This window comes from Sus scrofa, chromosome 1 (assembly GCF_000003025.6).
Source record: "Sus scrofa isolate TJ Tabasco breed Duroc chromosome 1, Sscrofa11.1, whole genome shotgun sequence".
Classification (NCBI taxonomy): Eukaryota; Metazoa; Chordata; class Mammalia; order Artiodactyla; family Suidae; genus Sus; species Sus scrofa.
The window spans coordinates 99482620-99501163 of NC_010443.5; the positions used below are offsets into that span (position 1 = coordinate 99482620).

Sequence of the window (18544 nt, forward strand, 5' to 3'; positions counted from 1 at the left end):
AAACAGATACATCAGGGGACATGGCCTGCCTCTTGGCCACACAATGGCCACGGTGATCTCAGACAGTGCCCCACATAGTCAACATTTCTTGCACAAAACCCTTCTCAGAGCAGCAAAACCCATGCTAGGGCATTCTATTCTCCTTTGACGCCCTCAGAGGATTTCAGTGTGTACTTGAATTATAGAGTTACAGCTGAAAGACTGAAGGAAAAAGAAGGGTTTTGGTGGCTCTCCTGGGAAACAGACCAGAGGCAGACCTGTTCACACAGTGGATTTCTGCCCCCAAAACATGGAGTTCCACTCTGCTGCTGCTGAAGTGGGGGAGACTTACCTGGAATGCAGCTTGGTTTTTAAATGCTGGATTTCTTCTTACAAAACTAAAAGGAATACAGCTCACTGAAAACTTTTTTAATGTAGTAAAACATACACTAGCAAAGAAAGAGGCCCTATCCTGGAGGTATGCTACTCACACAGGTTGGTATAGTTTAGAAGGAGCCGCTTTTCTCCCCGAAGTAGATTTGACTTATGATTCTGTACCCACTGATCACTAGAGGAAGGCAGACCCACTGTAAAGAAAATGTCCAGCAATGCACATAAAACAAACAGCACTTACAATCTCACAATACCTTTTAAGTAGGTGCTATTCTGGTATATTCTGGAAGAAAATCTTTAAGAGAACTTTACATTTATCCCTCGGCCTCTGAGATCTCTTCTTAAACAAATGCAGTCTTTTCAGCGAGCAAAGGCACAATTTTCTAAGCAGACTCTGCCCCTTTCTTCTGAGAGCTACCTCAACTCATACAGATGCCCATACTCTGACCCTTCTTGCTTCTCATCTCAATTTTCAGGGAATGCTCATAACCCTGATGGCATCGCAGGTTCTGTTGCAGCACAATCTCATGCTAAGGAGACTGTGAATTAATCTCCAGGCTAAGCCCCTCTGAAGGTGGCAGCCCGTCTGTCCCCACTCCTTCTGCATCCTTGAGTCATCAGGAGATACTGCACACACTCTGTCTTCAGGTACATGTGCTGCCCTTGTCGCCCACTTGAAAATCATGTAGGTGCTGCCTTGAGGTTATGCCATACCATTGACCATCACCTATGGCCTTGCTGAGAGACTCTCCAGTTACTCAGATAACCCCCCTCATCCTGAAGTATCTGGGAGGAATAAGTGCATTGCATCCCTTCTCCTGGGGCACAATAGCCTTTAAAAGGGGGTAAAATTCAAGGAAAGGAGTACTGTGGAATATCAGGGGCCACAGCAAGCAGTAGACGGTGTGCTTGGAAGGAGGTTCTTCTAGATCTCTCTTCCTACCCTCCACAGTTGCATGCCAAGGGTGCCTTCCCTCCCAGGTCATCTGTCTCTGCTCCCTGGGGGGAAAAGGGAAACCCTGAGCTCACTGCCTCTCCCACCGCCATAAACACTTGCCCTGGTTTGGGGAAAGAATTCCTACATAGCTACGGGTCTCAAGATGCAAACAACAAAATGGCATTTTTTTCCATTTTATTTTTCTCTATATAAAATGGCTTATGCCTTGCCTTTTTATTTTTCTTTATTTTTGCTTTTTAGGGCCACACTCGTGGCATATGGAGGTTTCCAGGCTCGGGGTCGAATCAGAGCTACAGCTGCCGGCCTATGTTGCAGTCACAGCAATGCAGGATCCGGGATGCATCTGCGACCTACACCACAGCTCATGGCAACACTGGATCCTTAACCCACTGAGCCAGGCCAGGGATTGAACCCACAATCTCATGGTTACTAGTCGGATTCGTTTCCACTGCGTCACAACAGGAACTCCTCCCTTACCTTTTTAAAAATAACAGCTTCACTGAGATATAACTCATATACTATAAACATGTACCCTTTTAAAGCATACAGGTCAATAGTACAACCTTCACAAAGTTGTGCAACTAATCCCAGTACTGAATTCCAGACCATCTTCATTACCCTCAAAAGAAACCCCACACCTAATATCAGTCACTCTGTTTTCCCCTCCCCACACCCCGCCCTGGCAACCATGAATACACTTTGTTTCCACGCCCTTTACCTTTTTCTTCCACTTTTTCTTGTTAGGGCCTGCCGCATATGGAAGTTTCCAGGCTAGGGGCTGAATCAGAGCTGCAGCTGCTGGTCTATGCCATAGCCACAGCAACGTGGGATCTGAGCCACATATGTGACCTACACCACAGCTCATGGTAATGCCAGATCCTTAACCCACTGAGCGAGCCCAGGGATCAAACCTGCATCTTCATGGACACTATATTGGGTTCTTAACTCCCTGAGCCACAATAGGAACTCTCACCCTTTACCTTTTTAATGGGTTCTATCTGTCACAAGTGCTCAGCACAGGGGAATGATAGCATCCATTCTGCTCAGAGCTGACTGGGTATATGCCAGGCTCCTCTCCACAGGCTCACGAAGGGTGGGTTCCCTTCAGGAGGGAGGGTGCTGGGAACCCCAGGGGGCTCTGTCTTAGGCCCTGGGTAGGGTTCCTGCTGCCCTGGGCCCTTTGGGACCCTGAGCCAAACCCACTTAATTACTGGTCATCTCTAAGAGGAGGCTTTAAAAATGGAAACATTACGGTTATCTGTCCAGCTAAATGCTGCTTCAGTTATTTCAATCATGGACAATCAATGCAAAGAAAACTTCTAAGCCTTGACTGATGTTAATACTGGCAGCCCAGGAACAGAGAGCTATAGGGATATGTTGCAAATCAGATGTGCACTTTGTTGTTTTGTTTTGGGGGGGCATGCCCATGGCATGCAGAAGTTCCCAGGCCAGGGATCAAACCTGAACCACAGCAGTGACAATGCCAACTACTAGGCCACCAGGGAACTCCCTGTTTTGTTCTGAATACATGCAAATGATGTTGAACTTTTCCCAGGCTCTTTCTGCCCCAGCCCCAAGTTTTAAACGTAGACCATTGTGTCTCATGGTACTTCCTCATGGGGTAAGATAGATTTGAGCAAGAATCAAAGATATCCTTGGTGCCTACTCCCACCATCAGTATTTCACCCACGTGCTGCCATTCTGCCTGCCTGCCCAGTGGGCTGTGGGCACCCCCTTTCGAAATGGACCAGCACTTTCAGTTCTAGTTACTGAGGGCACTTTCCACATACTGCATTTCTGTTTGTTGTGTACTTGTCTCGTTTCTCCCTATGAGTCTGCAATTTCTCTGGGGAAATAATTAGAGCTGCACTTCATGGGGCTCAAAACCTTAAATGCTTCTAATCTGAAAATCTCTTACTGCTGACAGTCCCATAACGTAGAGAGGTTACAGGCTCCAGGAAATGATGAGGGAGTAGGGAGATGTGACCGCAATGACAAGGCCAGCGCAGAACGAGCTTGGCGTATGGAAGCTCTGACACTGACCGGCACTGTGACCTTAGGCAGGTCAAAGCCTGGATGCTTCCCCTCCCCTGTCTGCAAACTGGGGACATCATCACTCACCCTCACAAGTACCTCGTAGCCAATGAGTTCACAGACGTGGCGTGTCTGGAAAGCCGAAATGCTCCCTAAAGATCTAAGTCACTCTCCCTTCCTGCCAGAGCCCCGCCCCTTTCCTCAGAAAGGCTTCCTCAGAGACCTGCACCAAGGTGACACTAATCGGAGGAGGATGCTGCAGAGAGAAGTCCGATCCCGGGGGGACGGGCCACTGCGGTAGGGCCTGGGCGGGTACAAGTGTCCTTCAGCAAACAACTGGGAACCAAATGTGGATGCCCTTTTTTGTGGACCTGTGCTCTTAGAGATAAAACCCTCCCAGGAAAGGCTCCCTGATCCGTAAGAGCAAAATCTTCCACATGAAACTGAACAGAATATGTGATTCTTTTTCCAAAAGTAGAATTTCTTAACAGGACTTTCCGATTTGGCAGACACCTTGGGATGGAAGTTTTTTGTGTGCAGGTGAAAGTTAGGAGGGACCACTCAATGACCACCACAGGTACCCAGACTTTCCCCTGGAGCTTATATACCACCACAGAATCTCTCGCTCTCACAGCATTTGAAGTATCCCTGTTTGTGTCTGTGGGACACAGAGCTTTCTGCCTTGTATTGTGGTTATTTTTCTCATACACACATTAGCTTCTCTCTGCTGAACTTGTGCCTCCTTCAGCTAAGCTCTGATATGTTTTCTGATACTTTAAAAAAATCTCCCAGCACCTATCATGGTATCTTTACACAGTCACTTACTATAGTTTACACTTCAGTAAAATGGCTAAAACCCAGTGTCAAACTTTTTTCTACCAGAGTTTCTAAGGATGGCACAATTCCTCTGCTTCTACAGTGTGGGGACAGCCCCCCGTGACACTGGACACAGAGCATCTTTCCACTGCTGCCCATCACCCTACTCACTGAGATATGCAAAAATGTTCCCTAACATTTGCAGAATGTTTATTACAGAGCACAGTTCTGGTCGGAGAAACCTCAAGAATAGCTGACCATGACCTCCATCTGCCTCTACAGTGTGAATCCACTGTCCCCCCGTGTCCCGCCCCCATCGGGTGGCCTGGGAGATGTCCTCTCCCACTTGTGACCCTGCGGCTCACTGGCCTGGGGGTGTCTTTTAAGCCCATCCTGGGCCCAGCTGCTTTTCCACTCCATTTCCTCTTAGCTGTGGGAGAAGAACACCTGTCCTTGGTCTATTACTAAACTCCCTTCCCTGGGGACCCCACCCTGGGCCATATGGGTTTGCAGGAACCCCAGGGACAGAACTCACACTCCACCCTGCTCTCCCTGGATTCAGACTCACATGCCAGGGGCCTGGCAGGATGTCTTAGACTTTAACGTCACGTTTCCTCTGGATGGAGGCCTGCCTCTGAGCCCCTGGCCTGCGGGGGAGCAAGTGTGCCAACCTGGTACAGCAGCCATAGCTGGGTGTGTGGGGAAAGCCCTGTGCTCACTCCTGGGAAGGATGGGGAACTCAAAGGTGGCAGGCACGGTTGATACGGGATGAGCTTGGGCAAGCATTCAGCACAGCCCACCAGTCTAGAAAGACAGTTCCATGTATCAAGCTTCCCAGACCCCAAGACAGTGTGTGGTGGAGCACATGCGGGGGTGACGTTTTGGTTGGCTGACTTCCCATCTGGAGCCCCGCGCTGTATTTAACGTCTACCAGTTGGCACGCTCAGCCGGGAACATGCCTGCCTGAGGGGCCCCCTGGAGGACCAGCATGAACAGTGGGTGGATCTGTGGAGGCGGCAGCGCTTTGCTGCCCTTCTATTGGACAGGTTTCCTCCTGTGGGGATTGGCTGGTTTAGAACAACTCCAAGTCCTCCAGTGAGACCAGAGCACAAGGCTTAGTCATACAACTTCTATGACCTCAGGCCACAAGAGGGACCCCTGAAGATGGCATGTTAGGTTATCATGGGACCCCTTAGAAAAAGGGGGAGAATCCATCAGGGCTTTTTGGGTCAAGATTAGGTGGGTCAACCTGTACTTTCAGACACCTCATGTCCCTGTGACATTCAGCTCAGGCAGAGATCCTGATTGTGCCTACATAGAACGTAAGAGGTTAGGCTCCTCTTCTAGTTTGAGAACCTGCAGGAGCCTGTGAGCCCTGGTGGGGCCTTGTTCCCTACAATGTCTTACATGTGGGCCAACAGATGTTTGTGGGGCAGATGTGCTTAGCCAGGCTGTCATGCCCACTAACCAGAACCAAAGGACTCTCTCAGGATACTGAATTGTGGAAATGATTTCTATTACGGCCACCAACCAACCATACTCTTTTCTTGTCTTCCCTTTTGAAGGAACAAACCAGCAGAGAAATCAATGATGTTGCTTACAGGAGCTTCTTTGGGACTTTAACAAGGATGGGCAAAATTTTCAAAGGGACACAAGAGGCCAAAGTCAGAGGGGAGAGGGCACTTGCAGAAGACTCACAAGTGGAGGCATCCTTAACCCACGGGTATGAGGTCTGACACCTCCACCCCTCTCTACCTGTGAGGACTTAAGCTGATCACTTAGCTCTTACGAGATCTGTGTTATCATCCCGAAATGCAGGTGATACCCCCGTAACTCGCCTACCTCCAGAGTCAATATGATCTTTTCAACAAATGGTGCTCGGACAACTGGAATCTGTATGCGAAAGAACAAGGCTGGACCTCTACTTCACATTATTAACATAAACTAACCAAAATGGATTAAAGACTAAAACTATAAAACGCTTAAAAGAAAGCAGAAGTGTAGATCTTTGCAACCTTAGATTGGACAAAAATCTCAAAGGAAAAAATAGATGCACTGGACTTCTTCTAAATTAAAAGCTTTTATGTTTCAGAGAACACCATCAAGTGAAAAGACGACCCATAGAATGGGAGAAAATATCTGCCAGTCATGTTTCTGATAAGGATCTAGTATCTAGAATATGTAAAGAACTGCTATAACTCAACACCAAAAACACAAATTTTAAACTTTCCCAATTTAAAAATGGGAAAATGATTTGATACACATTCCTGCAATGGAAATATACAAAGAGCCCCAATAAACACATGGAAAGATGCTTGACCTCATTAACTACCACAGAAATGCAAATCAAAATCACAATGGGATCGCACTTGACATCCACTAGGACGGCTACAATAAAAAAGACTAAGACAATAAAAAGCATTGGCAAGGATGTATAGAAATGGAAAGCCCCACCCATTGCTGGTGAGAATGCAGAATGTGGATGCTATGGTGGAAAACTGGCAATTTCTCAAAAGAGTAGTTACCATATAACCCTACAATCCCACTACTAGGTATAAATAGGAGAAATAAAAACATACATGTTCACTAAACTCTGTACATGAATATTCAAAGAAGCATTATTCATAGTTAAGAAGTGTAAACAACCAAATCTCCATCAGCTGATGAATAGGTAAAATAAAATGTTGTGTATCCTTACAATAAAATAGTGTTAAGCATTATAAAGGAATAAAGTTCTGACATATGCTACATTATGGATGAACCTTTAGAACATTATCCTAAGTGAAAGATGCCAGACAAAAAAGGCCACGTACTATGTGATTCTATTTATATGATGGACCCAGAATAGGCAACTTTATAGAAAGAATGCAGATTAATGATTGCAGGGCTAAAAGGATGAGGAAAGAGGTAGTGACTACTAATAGGTATGGGGTTTCTTTAGGAGGTGATAAAATATTCTGAAATTAGATAGTAGTGATGGTTGTACAACTCTGTGACTAGAATAAAAATCACTGAGTTGTAATACTTTACAAGGATAATTTTATAGTACATTAATCACATCTCAATTTTTAAAAAGTCAATGTGATGAACAAATGAGATGAGGTTTGTAGAGGGGAGGGTCTTGATAAAGTAACTCATAAACATAGGATTTGTCATCATTTCCACACTGAAACTCATGGACAGGTGCCCAAGGCAAGGGGGCAGGATTCTCACCCGACCATGGACATCTCATATATGCTTCCCCTTTATCCCCCACCTGTGTTGTCCTGGGCCTCCCAGGTGAACACAGGCACAGACCTTGAGGGGGGCCCTGGGTCTGAAGGTTGCTGAGCTCTGCTACAGAGGAAGGGAGGCAAAGCTTTCCCCACTGGCTCTGAACTGGAGCCGAGATGCTAGCGGAAGACAGAGAGAAGCCGAGGTGATCCCAGCGCCGTTCACGTACGACTGAGTGGCTGCAGTTTACCAGCAGTCAGCACCTGCCTAGGGGAGGGCTAACAAGGCAGGACACAATTAGAAATCACAGGGAAACCTGTCAAAGGCAGATTCTGAGTCTGAGGTGGCTCCTGGCCTCTGAGAACATTTCCACAGGACTGTGAGGTGCAACCCTGGCTGAGAACCCCCTGTCTTGCTCTGGTCCGAGGAAATGAGCCCAGCCCTTGAGAGACATGGGGGAAGGGGCCAAAACTAAAGGCGGTAAGAGCTGAGATAAAGAATTATCTGGCTCCAAATAGGTTCTATTTTATTTCTCAATGGAATTTTTTTCTTTTCTTCCTTTCTTTCTTCCTTTTTTTAAATGGCCAAACCCAAGGCATATGGAAGTTCCCAGGCTATGCCGCAGCTATGGCAATGCTGGATCTTTTAACTCACTGCACTGGGCCGGGGACCAAACCCAAGCTTTGCAGCAACCTGAGCTTCTGCAGTCAGGTTTTTAATCCATTGCACCACAGCGGGAACTCCAACTATCCATAGGATTTTTAAGAGCAAGCCGAGTAACTACATGTTGGTTTAATCATGACTAAATAGGAAGGGGAACTGAGCAGTTTCTCATGCCTCCATCCCGTTCTTCAGTCCTATGCTATTTAGTCCATATGGGGCAGTGGGTGAAGATGAGATAAAGTGAAGACCTATGATGAGTTTTCTCCCCTAAAATAGAAATGTTGTATATTCAAGCAGTCCCCCCAACACTTGTTTTGGTTAAGTGAAATTTGCTTCCCAGTTCCTCCAGGACACAAAGCTGCTCTGAAGCCTTGAAGAGGGAGACAGATGGCCACTTGGACATAAGACCGTCAATGGGGGATGGCAGCCAGGTGCTGGTGGACGAGCTTGTTTTCCTGGACAGCTCATGGATCTCGGTGCTTTACATACATGATCATGAATGTATCTCTTAGCTACTGCAGCGCACTTCAAGTTGAATGAAACATTTTCCCTTTAAATCAGACTTACAGAGAACCATGATTCTTAGGGAGGATAAAACAGCCATGGCTGAAGCCTGAGGCTGAGGTGAGGGAGCAGCAGGGACTGCTGCTGGCCAGCAACTCTGCATCCGTCCTCTTCGGCTTGGTGGAGTTCAAAGACATTCGGCATATAATAAGTTCAGAACAGAGCTTAGAGTTCTATGTCCAGGGCCTCCTGGTTGCAGGAACTTGGCCTGAAAGCCCAGCAGAAACGGGCTGCTTTCTGTGTGAGCTCCTGGGGAGGAGCCTTCTGGACATTTCATCACCCATGCCTGAGACCTGGCCCATGTGGTCTCTTTCCCTTTGCTATTTTCCTCCCTGCAAAGTGACACCTGCCCTCTGGCCACTGAAGCGGACATATGTAGGAAATTGCTACAGGTAGTAACCCCCCGATCCAAGTTGCCTTGGGGACAGCTGTGCAAAGCTGAGGAGCTAACGACTGCGACCACTGGTCTGTGCTGAGTCTCGGCAGCCAAGGAAGGTGAATTCTTTTCACAAAAGGACCCTCTGGTCCCACGAAGGTCTCCCCAAGTCAGGCCGACAAAAGGACTGCTCACCTTGACACTGAGGGAGCGCATGTGACTCTACTGTGTTTCTTTCTCCAGCAAACACCTTGCTGAGCACACAGTATTGGTTAAGCCTCACTCACTTCATCCCCAGATATAGCACCCACACCCAGACTCCTGGATGAAGCAGTTAGGTTGCATGTTTCTTTCTTTCTTTCTTTTTTTAACCAGAGAGGTCACCCCACATGGTTACCATGGCTGGCAGGTACACAAAATTAGGTGGTGTGTGGAGTCCAAGTCTACAGGTGTGGTGACTTTGCCCCACAGCCCTTCCCTCAACCCCCATCATCCAAATAAATGCCACTCGGGGGAGTTCCTGTCATGACTCATTGGTTAATGAACCCGACAGGTATCCATGAGGATGCAGGTTTGATCCTTGGCCTCGCTCAGTGGGTTAAGGATCCAGCATTGCTGTGAGCTGTGGTGTAGGTCACAGATGCAGCTTGGAGCCTGAATTGCTGTGGCTGTGGTATAGGCTGGCAGCTGCAGCTCTGATTCGACCACTGGGAACTTTCATATGCTGTGGGTGTGGCCCTAAAAAGACAAAAGCCAAAAAACAAAACAAACAAATAAAAAAAAAAAAAAACCGAAATAAATGCCACTCGAGGTGCGCGGCCTGACAGCAGGGGGAGGGTAGGGTCTAACTCAGATAATATGGATGACCTGACCCCATCTCAACAGTGACGAAAAACTCTGCTGCCTCTTTCTGAAAGCTGGTATATCCAATGGCAGTCTGTGGAGGAAATCCTCTCTCTCTGACCCTTTAGCAAAACCTGCTAAGATGGCAAATGCAAAGAGGATGCAGACAGCAGCATTCTGGACCCAATCCCAAACACTTAAATCACAGCATTAAGTAACGTTTTCTGTGATACCAGAAAATACCAGTCTTTCCCTCCTTTCCAATACCTTGCAATACAAAACCAAAAGGAACAGAGGCCCTGGTAATTACCTTCTGGAAAGGGTCTGAAACAATCGGGGAGGTAGAGAGAGACACCCATCAGATGCCCTACACGAGGCCAGCAAGTCTGTGGGCATCTTCACTTGGCTGGCAGCTCTGCCTGCAGCCAGGTGGAATCAACAGCAGGAGTAGCGGTTCCCATCTGGGTGGAAAGACTTGGGGGAATGCATTTTCCTGGCTGCCAAGGAAGAGGCTGCTGGACAAGGTGAAAGGCATCCCCGGCTGAGCCGAACTTCCCCATCACTGGGCGGGACGAGCGACTTACTGTCCCCTCACACCAGGACAGCACGCTGTGCCCCAGCTGGCAGTGCCTTCCTGCTGCCTCTCCACCCATCAAGGTACAGCTCCCATCTCACCTCCTCCAGGAAGCCTTGTTCCTCCCAAACTTGCACCTAAAATGCTTAGTTGTTCTCTGTTTTAGGCTTGCAGCACTCACTCCTAGACTGTGAGCTCCTGTGGGCAGCGGCCATGGCTCCCATCCTTCATTCTCTCACAGCCACTGGCACAGAGCTGGATGCTCAACAGGGGAGAGACGTGGTGTGGAGGACAGAGTAACAGGAGAAAGCAATGCCACAAAGGCAAGAAAACCTTCTCCTGCTACACAAAACTCACGTGCAACCACAGGAGTAAAACACTCTCCCCTTCCTCATCTGCCTTGTAAAACAGATGATTTTGTACTGTGACAGCAAAACCGGTGGGTGGCACACTCTGTCACTCCAATTTCACAGCAAGGCTGAGAGGAAGCTCCATGGGAGTATCAGAGGTGGCAGAGATGTGCACGGGCCGCTGCCTGAAGACAGTCCACACACGGTTAACCCTGTCAGACCCAAAGACCTCTCATCCTTTCTTGACGGTCTCCCAGAAAAGAGGGTCATGTCCTTTGCAAGTCATTTGTCCTGCTGTCAAACAATTCATTCTCTTAGAAGGTTCCTGGTGGAACAGGTGGCACCTTACAGACTGAGATAGGTCCCCAAGGTTCCACTTACCTTAGAATAGCTCATTTTCACAGGGTCCCCATGTTCATACCGCTCATTGGACAAGCCCCCCATTAGCACCAATTATATGTCACATACAAAGACGAGCACCTGGGTTTCTCTACCACCTGCAAGCCTCCACCCTGAACAGCACAGGTATGCTTATGAGGACCTGTGATGCCTCAGTTTCCTGCACAAGGACCCTCAACAGTTTAACGTGGGACATCTCAGCTCTAATTGCTTTTGGCAAACTTCACATAATTCTTAGACTGACCTTTTCAATTGCTTGGAGAGTTCTGAGAATTTCAGAATGCTCTTTTGAGGTGACCAGGCACATCAGGATTTCACAAAAACAAAGGTAGAAATTTCTGATATAGACATGTTCTACCCAGATCACTACCCCGTAAGAATGCAGCTTCTTGCTCATATCTGGATGAATAATAAACATTTTATTAAATGCTTATGTGCCCTGCATTGTGCTGAGGACCTGAGATGCATTATCTCATTCATTACAACAATCTAGGAAGTATGATCACGCTACTTAATGATGCAGGAATCTAGGTTCAGAGAGATTAATTTACTCACCTGAGGTCACCCAGCCAAGCGTCTGGGAGCTGACACTAGAATCCAGGCCTGACTTCAAAGCCCAAGGTCCAAACACTAGGCTCTGATGGCTCCAGGCCAGGCCATGCTTCTGCCATCTGAACTTTATTTACAAGCTGGAGAGGGCAGGGAGCAATTCTACACCAGGCCTCTGGGCCAGGCCCAGCCCAGGGGATCACCCCTAAGACCCCATCTTCCCAGGCTCCTGAAGAAACTGGTTTGGATGGCAACACCTGATTGACATCAGCTGTCAGATGCTTGGTAGCCACCCCTGATGGGCAGCAGAGGGTGGTTCTGGTTCAACCCAAATCCAACCAGCTGGTGACCCTGAGCAGCTCATTTCCTCTTCAGGGCCTCATTTGTGAAGGCGCATCTCAAGTCATGATGCACCCATACCCATACATACAACTAAAGGAAGCTGAAGCCGCAACACACTTTCTAACCACAAACTGCCGCCTTCTACTTTCCATCTCAAGTTATTTCATCAAACAAACAAAATGCTGGCTATAGTCCATTACACTGATTTCCTGACCCATTAATGGGTTGCAATACAGTTTTGAAAAACACTGAACTAAAGATGGGGGAATAGGGAGTTCCCGTCGTGGCGCAGTGGTCAACGAATCCGACTAGGAACCATGAGGTTGCGGGTTCGGTCCCTGCCCTTGCTCAGTGGGTTAATGATCCGGCGTTGCCGTGAGCTGTGGTGTAGGTTGCAGACGCGGCTCGGATCCCGCGTTGCTGTGGCTCTGGTGTAGGCCGGTGGCTACAGCTCCGATTCAACCCCTAGCCTGGGAACCTCCATATGCCGCGGGAGCGGCCCAAGAAATAGCAACAACAACAACAACAACAAAAGACAAAAAGACAAAAAGACAAAGAAAAAAAAAAAAAAGATGGGGGAATAAACAAACCTTTCAGGGAGCCCCACAGACAGAAGAGCCAAGAGCAGGGGAAAGTTCTGGCTGCCTACGGAACAGAGTTTGGAAACCAGTGGCTCAGCGGCTCCCTAAGGTCCTTGTCAAGTTCTTAGGTTGAACAATTAAACGTCACATACAAAGGTGAGCACATGGGTTTCTCTGGTCTGCACCTTATGCTTGGAGCATCACTGAAAGGCCATCCAACCCGATGACAGTACTTAGAACTCAAGACTGAACGGCTGTGCCTGCTGCCTGAGCCCCATGCCCTCCATCACAAGGCTGATGTGGGTAGTGCAGTCCAGGTGGGGAGAAGGAAGGAAGCCAGAGCGTGGCCAGCCTCCTTAACTGTGTGATTGTCAGCCTCTTGTGCTTAGACCCCCAGGACACTCCTTGGCCTTATTCTAAGAGGGGAGATATGTGGTAGAAAGAAAATAAGAGCCTTCCACCGTGGCTAGAGGAGATCATTCTGAACAATGCTTGACACTGTAAGGTTTTGGGAAGCTGCCTGGATGTTGCAGATTAGTGACAGTTCTTGCACTTTCCAGATCAAATGCAAATTCCTGTTCCATTAGCAACTTCCTTCCCAGGCCTAACATCTGGGGATTATCGAGGGTTTAGTTGTTTCTGGGTAACTGACCACTGCATATGAATGTCTCCTCAACAGCAGTGGGAAGGTGCCAACTGGAGATGGCAGGAGGGAGGCTTCTCCTCCCCATTTCTGGTTCCTTCCACCTTCTGACACTTAAAGGACTTTCCACAGGGAGTTCCCATCAAGGCCCAGCGGGTTAAGAACCCAACTAGTATCCATGAGGATGTAAGTTTGATCCCCAGCCTTGCTCAGTGGGTTAAGGATCTGGCATTGCCACAAGCTGTGGTGTAGGTCGTAGACGTGGCTCAGATCTGGTGTTGCTGTGGCTGTGGTGTAGGCTGGCAGCTGTAGCTGTGATTAGACCCCTAGCCTAGGAACCTCCATATGCTACAGGTGCGGCCCCAAAAAATATAAAAAAATAAAAAGGACCTTCCTCAGACAGAAGTTTAAAACGCCAGGGGCTCTGGGCTGCTGCAGTGCTCTGTTCAGTTCCAAATTCTGGCAGATGTTTGGCCTGCATGGCACTGGAACACTATATGCTTTCATGAGTGCCAGTTGGTGACCATCCATACCCATTCCTATTTCAGGCCAGTGTCCAGAGGGGGATGCACAGTCTCAGCATAACTTCAACAGACTGAGGTGGCTCAATGGCTTATCCACAATGCAAATTAGATCACGATAGCTGCTTTTTAACTCAAAGGAGTGATGTTTTCCATCATATATTTGATTTCCACCATACATTAAAAGGGAAAAGGGTCCACTGACGAATGGATAAACAAAATATGACCTTTACGTACAAGAGAGTACTTTTCAGCTCAAACATGGATGAATCTTTTTTTTTTTTTTTAGGGCCACACCTGTTGCATAGAGAAGTTCTCAGGCTAGGGGTCGAATCAGAGCTATAGCTGCCGGCCTATGCCACAGCCACAGCCACATGGGATCTGAGCCACATCTGCGACCTATACCACCAGCTGATGGCAACACCTGAACATTTAACCCACTGAGCAAGGCCAGGGATTGAACCCACATCTCATGGATCCTAGTCAGGTTTCTTACTGCTGAGTCACAATGGGAAAGCCCCCAACAAGGATGAATCTTAAAGACATTATGCTAAGTGGAATAAGCCAGGCACTAAAAGACAAATACTATATGGGATTCCACTTATATGAAGTATGCAGAGTTGTCAAAATCATAGAGACAGGAAGTAGAATGGGCACAGTTTGGGTTTTGAAAAGATGAAAGAGTTCTGTGAGTGGACAGAGGCAACAGTTGGACAAATATAAATGTACTTAATACCACTGATCTGTACACTTAAAAATGATTAAGAGGGTAAATGTGTGTATTTTACCACAGTAAAAAAGAAACAAACAGAAAGGTAAAGAGAACAAGATGGGAGCTGATTAAAAGATAAATCCCCTTGGCAACTCTGGCCAGCTCACCACCCAGACCAAGGTCAAGGTGAAATCTAAAGAGCTGTCCAGGAGGCTGTTACTGTTGACATCCATACTTCTCAGGCCAAAGTGAAATTCTTTTATCTGTCAGTGTCCTGCTTGAGCCCTCCGGGTTGGGGAACATTTGCGGAGGCTCTGCTTCTGGCTGACAGCACATAAAAGGGTTCCCTGGGGAGCCAGGCTGCAGGGGACAAAGTACCTGGACGGGTAGCCGGCTGCGCTGATGCGAATGGTTTCCAGCACCCCACACGCTCGGAGCTGCTGCACAGCTCTCTTTGGGTCGAAGCTGCAAAACACAAGACAAGCAATGAGTGGCCACCCAGACAACAAAACAGAGAGGGGAGTGAGAGATACCACCCCTTTCTGCACTAAGGTCCAGGCATCGTGCACTATGGAGCTCAAGGTCAGGGGCCAAGCACTTGCTAAAAGACAGAGACTGGCAGTACATGAGCCATATCAGTGTCTCACTTTTGTGCACATTCTTATTCTCACCTGAGATACTCCTCTTCTTAGCCTACCTGCCTTCTGTCCACCCCTCCAACACTGCTTCCATGGCAGAGCCTTCCCTATTATTTCCATACACAGGGGCATCAAATCATATACACTTGGCACCACAAGCATTTTGGGCTCTGGAGCTAAAAGGGGGAGTTTCAGGCCAGGCAGACTGAGGTTTGAATCATGACGTGGTCACTTAAAGCATGTGAAATGTGGGGCAAATAACATAACCTCCTTGTATGGCAGTATCAATATCTATAAAGTAGGGATAACTGAGAGTTCCCTGGTGACTCAGTGGGTTAAGGATCTGGCATTGTCACTGCAGTGGTTCTGGTTGCTACTGTGGCATGAGTTCAATCCCTGGCCTGGGAACTCTGCATGTTGTGGGCTAGGCCAAAAATAGAAAAGAAAAGAAAAGAAAAGAAAAGAAAAGAAAAGAAAGAAAGAAAGAGGGGATAAGAGAGGTATCCATTATAGGGTTAGTGTGAAGATTAAATGTAATGGGGCATGAAAAGCAGTGAGGACAGCGTACCTGGACAACAGAAGGGCATATGTGTTGTTAGCTATTATGCCAGCTGCTCAGTTAAGAATCACACAGATGAAGGACTCTATCTTGTTGTCTTTAGAGATATGGGCCACAACTTCAACAATTCACCTACGCTAAAATGCCACTGTCACCATGGAAAATCCAGTTTTTATTCTAACCCATATACTAAGTGGGACATTAGAATAAGAAGTCAGATGTGGTCCGGATCTTCTAAGAGTGTATGGAAGTAGTAACAGAAGGCAGTGTGTGAGAAATGTGGTAAAAATGCTGAAACTGGAGGGCATAATCAGAGAGTCTCCATGGAGAAAGAATCAAGCTGAACTAGAATTAATCACTATGGTTCAGGATGAGGAGGAGATGTTTCCTTTCTCTCTGGCTGTTCTGAGGCTCATCTACAGCCCATGCCTCTTGCTCCTTCTGCTCTGGGAAGAGGGAGGGTAGGGGTGAGGCCCTTCAGACTCAGTCCTGATCCTGGGGGGTTATACTGGCTTCAGCACACACCCTGGCCAAACCGTTGGGCAGCCTGCTTGCCCCGCTGGCTAAATACAGGTGGTGTATGTATGTCCTCCAGGACGTGCAACGGTGCAACGGCCACCTCTCACCACACTTGACTGCCATGCTTCCGGACAGCCTCAGGCATTCTTCTCCCAGCAGCTGGACCCATTTGGGATTTTAGAATTCTGCAGAAAGGACCTGCCCTGGGTTCAGCTACCTTCATTTCACACCTCACCACAGGATTCACCTTCTCTGTCCTCCAGCCTCTATGACCTGCTCAGCCCCTGGCCTCGTTCCTCTCTTATGCTGACTTGCGCTTGGGCCAGGGGCCCAGAAGTCCACTGAGGCACATGCTGTCCTGCCTGGGCTCAGCGCTTTACAGTAGGGAAACAGTGGGCATTTCCCAAGGGACTGAGGCCGTGAGCTGACCTTACCCTAGGCCCTCTCTTCGTTCCAGCGTACCAGCTCAGCATCCCAGGAGACGCCCACATCCTCCTCCGGGCCTGGGCTCACTCTGACTGCCTCATGCCTCCCCCTGCTTGACCAGTTTCCCTGATCAGTTCAGCCCCCAGGGGCACGATTAAGTGTCGAATTCTGCAGAGTCCGGAACATGACAGCTACTTCAGAGGAGTTAATTTCATCTTTTTAGGTAGGAAAAAAGCTCCTTAGTGCAAGGCTCTTATAGGACAAAAAGAAACACTGGTGCTGATTCCTGACCATGGGCTTAGCCACTCACTATGCCACACAAGGCAGCCTTTGGGAGGGAGGCTCTGCTGCTTACAGGTTCCACTCCTCTCACCTCTTGAGTGGTCGGTTGGTCCTGAATTTTGATTGCAAGGTGGACATGTTTGTCAGTGGGAAAGGTTTTCTGCAGCCTCTCCCTCGAGGCATCCTGCACCCGACAGCAGGAGCTGTGAGCTCCAGGCTGGCCATCTCTCTGCTCGACACAACTACAAGCTCGAATTCAAGCAGCTACATGTGGTAGGGGTGGCAGAGTGCTTGGCAGGCACCTTTGCCCTCTAGCCTTTGTGGGCTGTGGGTCTAGCTGGGGTCCCTACTTCCCCAGGACCTCCTGCTACTTTCTCAGCAGAAGAAAGATCTGACTGTCCCTGAGAAGCCCTTCCTTCCTTAAAAGCTCTTTGCTGGCATCCCCATAGCCCCCTGGTACCACAGACTGTATCATGTCTGTGACCACTGGGCATCCCAGCTCTGGACCACATCCTGTGTGGTAGGGCTGGGGAGTGGCCCGGGAGTATACATCCCGCCCTCTGCCATGCAGTGCCAGGGAAGTTCTTTGCGGAAGTGTCTTCTCTTGCCCACCCCACCTCCCATGCACACCAAGTTGGTCCCGTTTGGCAAATAACTTTTGAACTCAGCTTTAACAGTCCTCTCTGCTTCTCGATGACCTCAGTGAAATCCTTTCCTTCTGCACACATTCTCTTCCCCGTGGTGGGGGAGACAAGCAAGAATGAAGTGGAGAACCTGGTCTGGCTTGAGTTCTGCCTCCAACAGCTAATGTCACCTTGGGCAAAACACACACTCTCTGGAGCTCATTTTCCTCATTCATTCCACAGGAGCTGAGAATATCTGCCCAAGTCTAATCTACTGGTTTGTTGTAATGATCAAGTGATGTAGAAGAGAGGAAATGATTAGAAAAAACTGAAAAGATAGCATACCAAGAAGACACCGCCATCACCCTTCCCTGTCCACACACCCCCAGGGGACACTAAAGCCAACCAGGCTTCTGTGTTTTAATCTGATCTCCCTGATAGTAAGAAAGGCACTCAATGAACTCCTCTCTCCGTCTGCTCCCCTGCACTCATTACCAGTAACTGGGAGTGAAAACCAGCCCTTTTGCCTCCTGAACTGTGGAAGACCATGGAGCAGACAAATCACACCCAAGTCTGAACTGCAAAATTACCAAAGATATATATAAGGGTCGAACTGCTGAAATGCAGGGTTATACTTTCCTCTCCCAGTAAATGGGCAGGGTCAGCAGAGCTGGAATTCTGCTGGATACAGGGTGAGACTCCCCCATGATGTCAGGACTGGCTCCATTTTGGCAGTCGGCACCACCCGAGTGATTTCCACACAGGCTGCACATGCCCTGCACTGCTTCAGGCTCTGCGGCATCATGTGGGCACACTCAAGATTCGGGACTCTCAGGATGCCTGCCTCTGAGACCAGCAGACTGGCCTTCAGGAAACCTGGCCGGTTCCTCCAACAAGCCATCCCAGATCATCACACTCGCCTGCGGATGCCTCCTCCCTGGACGCTTCATTGCTGTCTTGCCTTCGTGTGGTGGCAGCTCTTATAGA

The 18544-nt window shown here is 48.3% G+C and overlaps 1 protein-coding gene across 5 annotated transcripts in view; it reads right to left on the reverse strand.

Annotated features, from left to right (window-relative positions):
- Positions 1 to 18544, reverse strand: part of MYO5B (myosin VB) — a 392693-nt gene that overhangs the window by 64378 nt on the left and 309771 nt on the right. For all 5 annotated transcript variants that reach the window (XM_021093027.1, XM_021093023.1, XM_021093008.1 and 2 more), the window contains exon 17: positions 14889 to 14975. In XM_021093027.1, coding sequence (XP_020948686.1) covers positions 14889 to 14975 — 87 coding nt within the window. The remainder of the gene's footprint in view (positions 1 to 14888; positions 14976 to 18544) is intronic.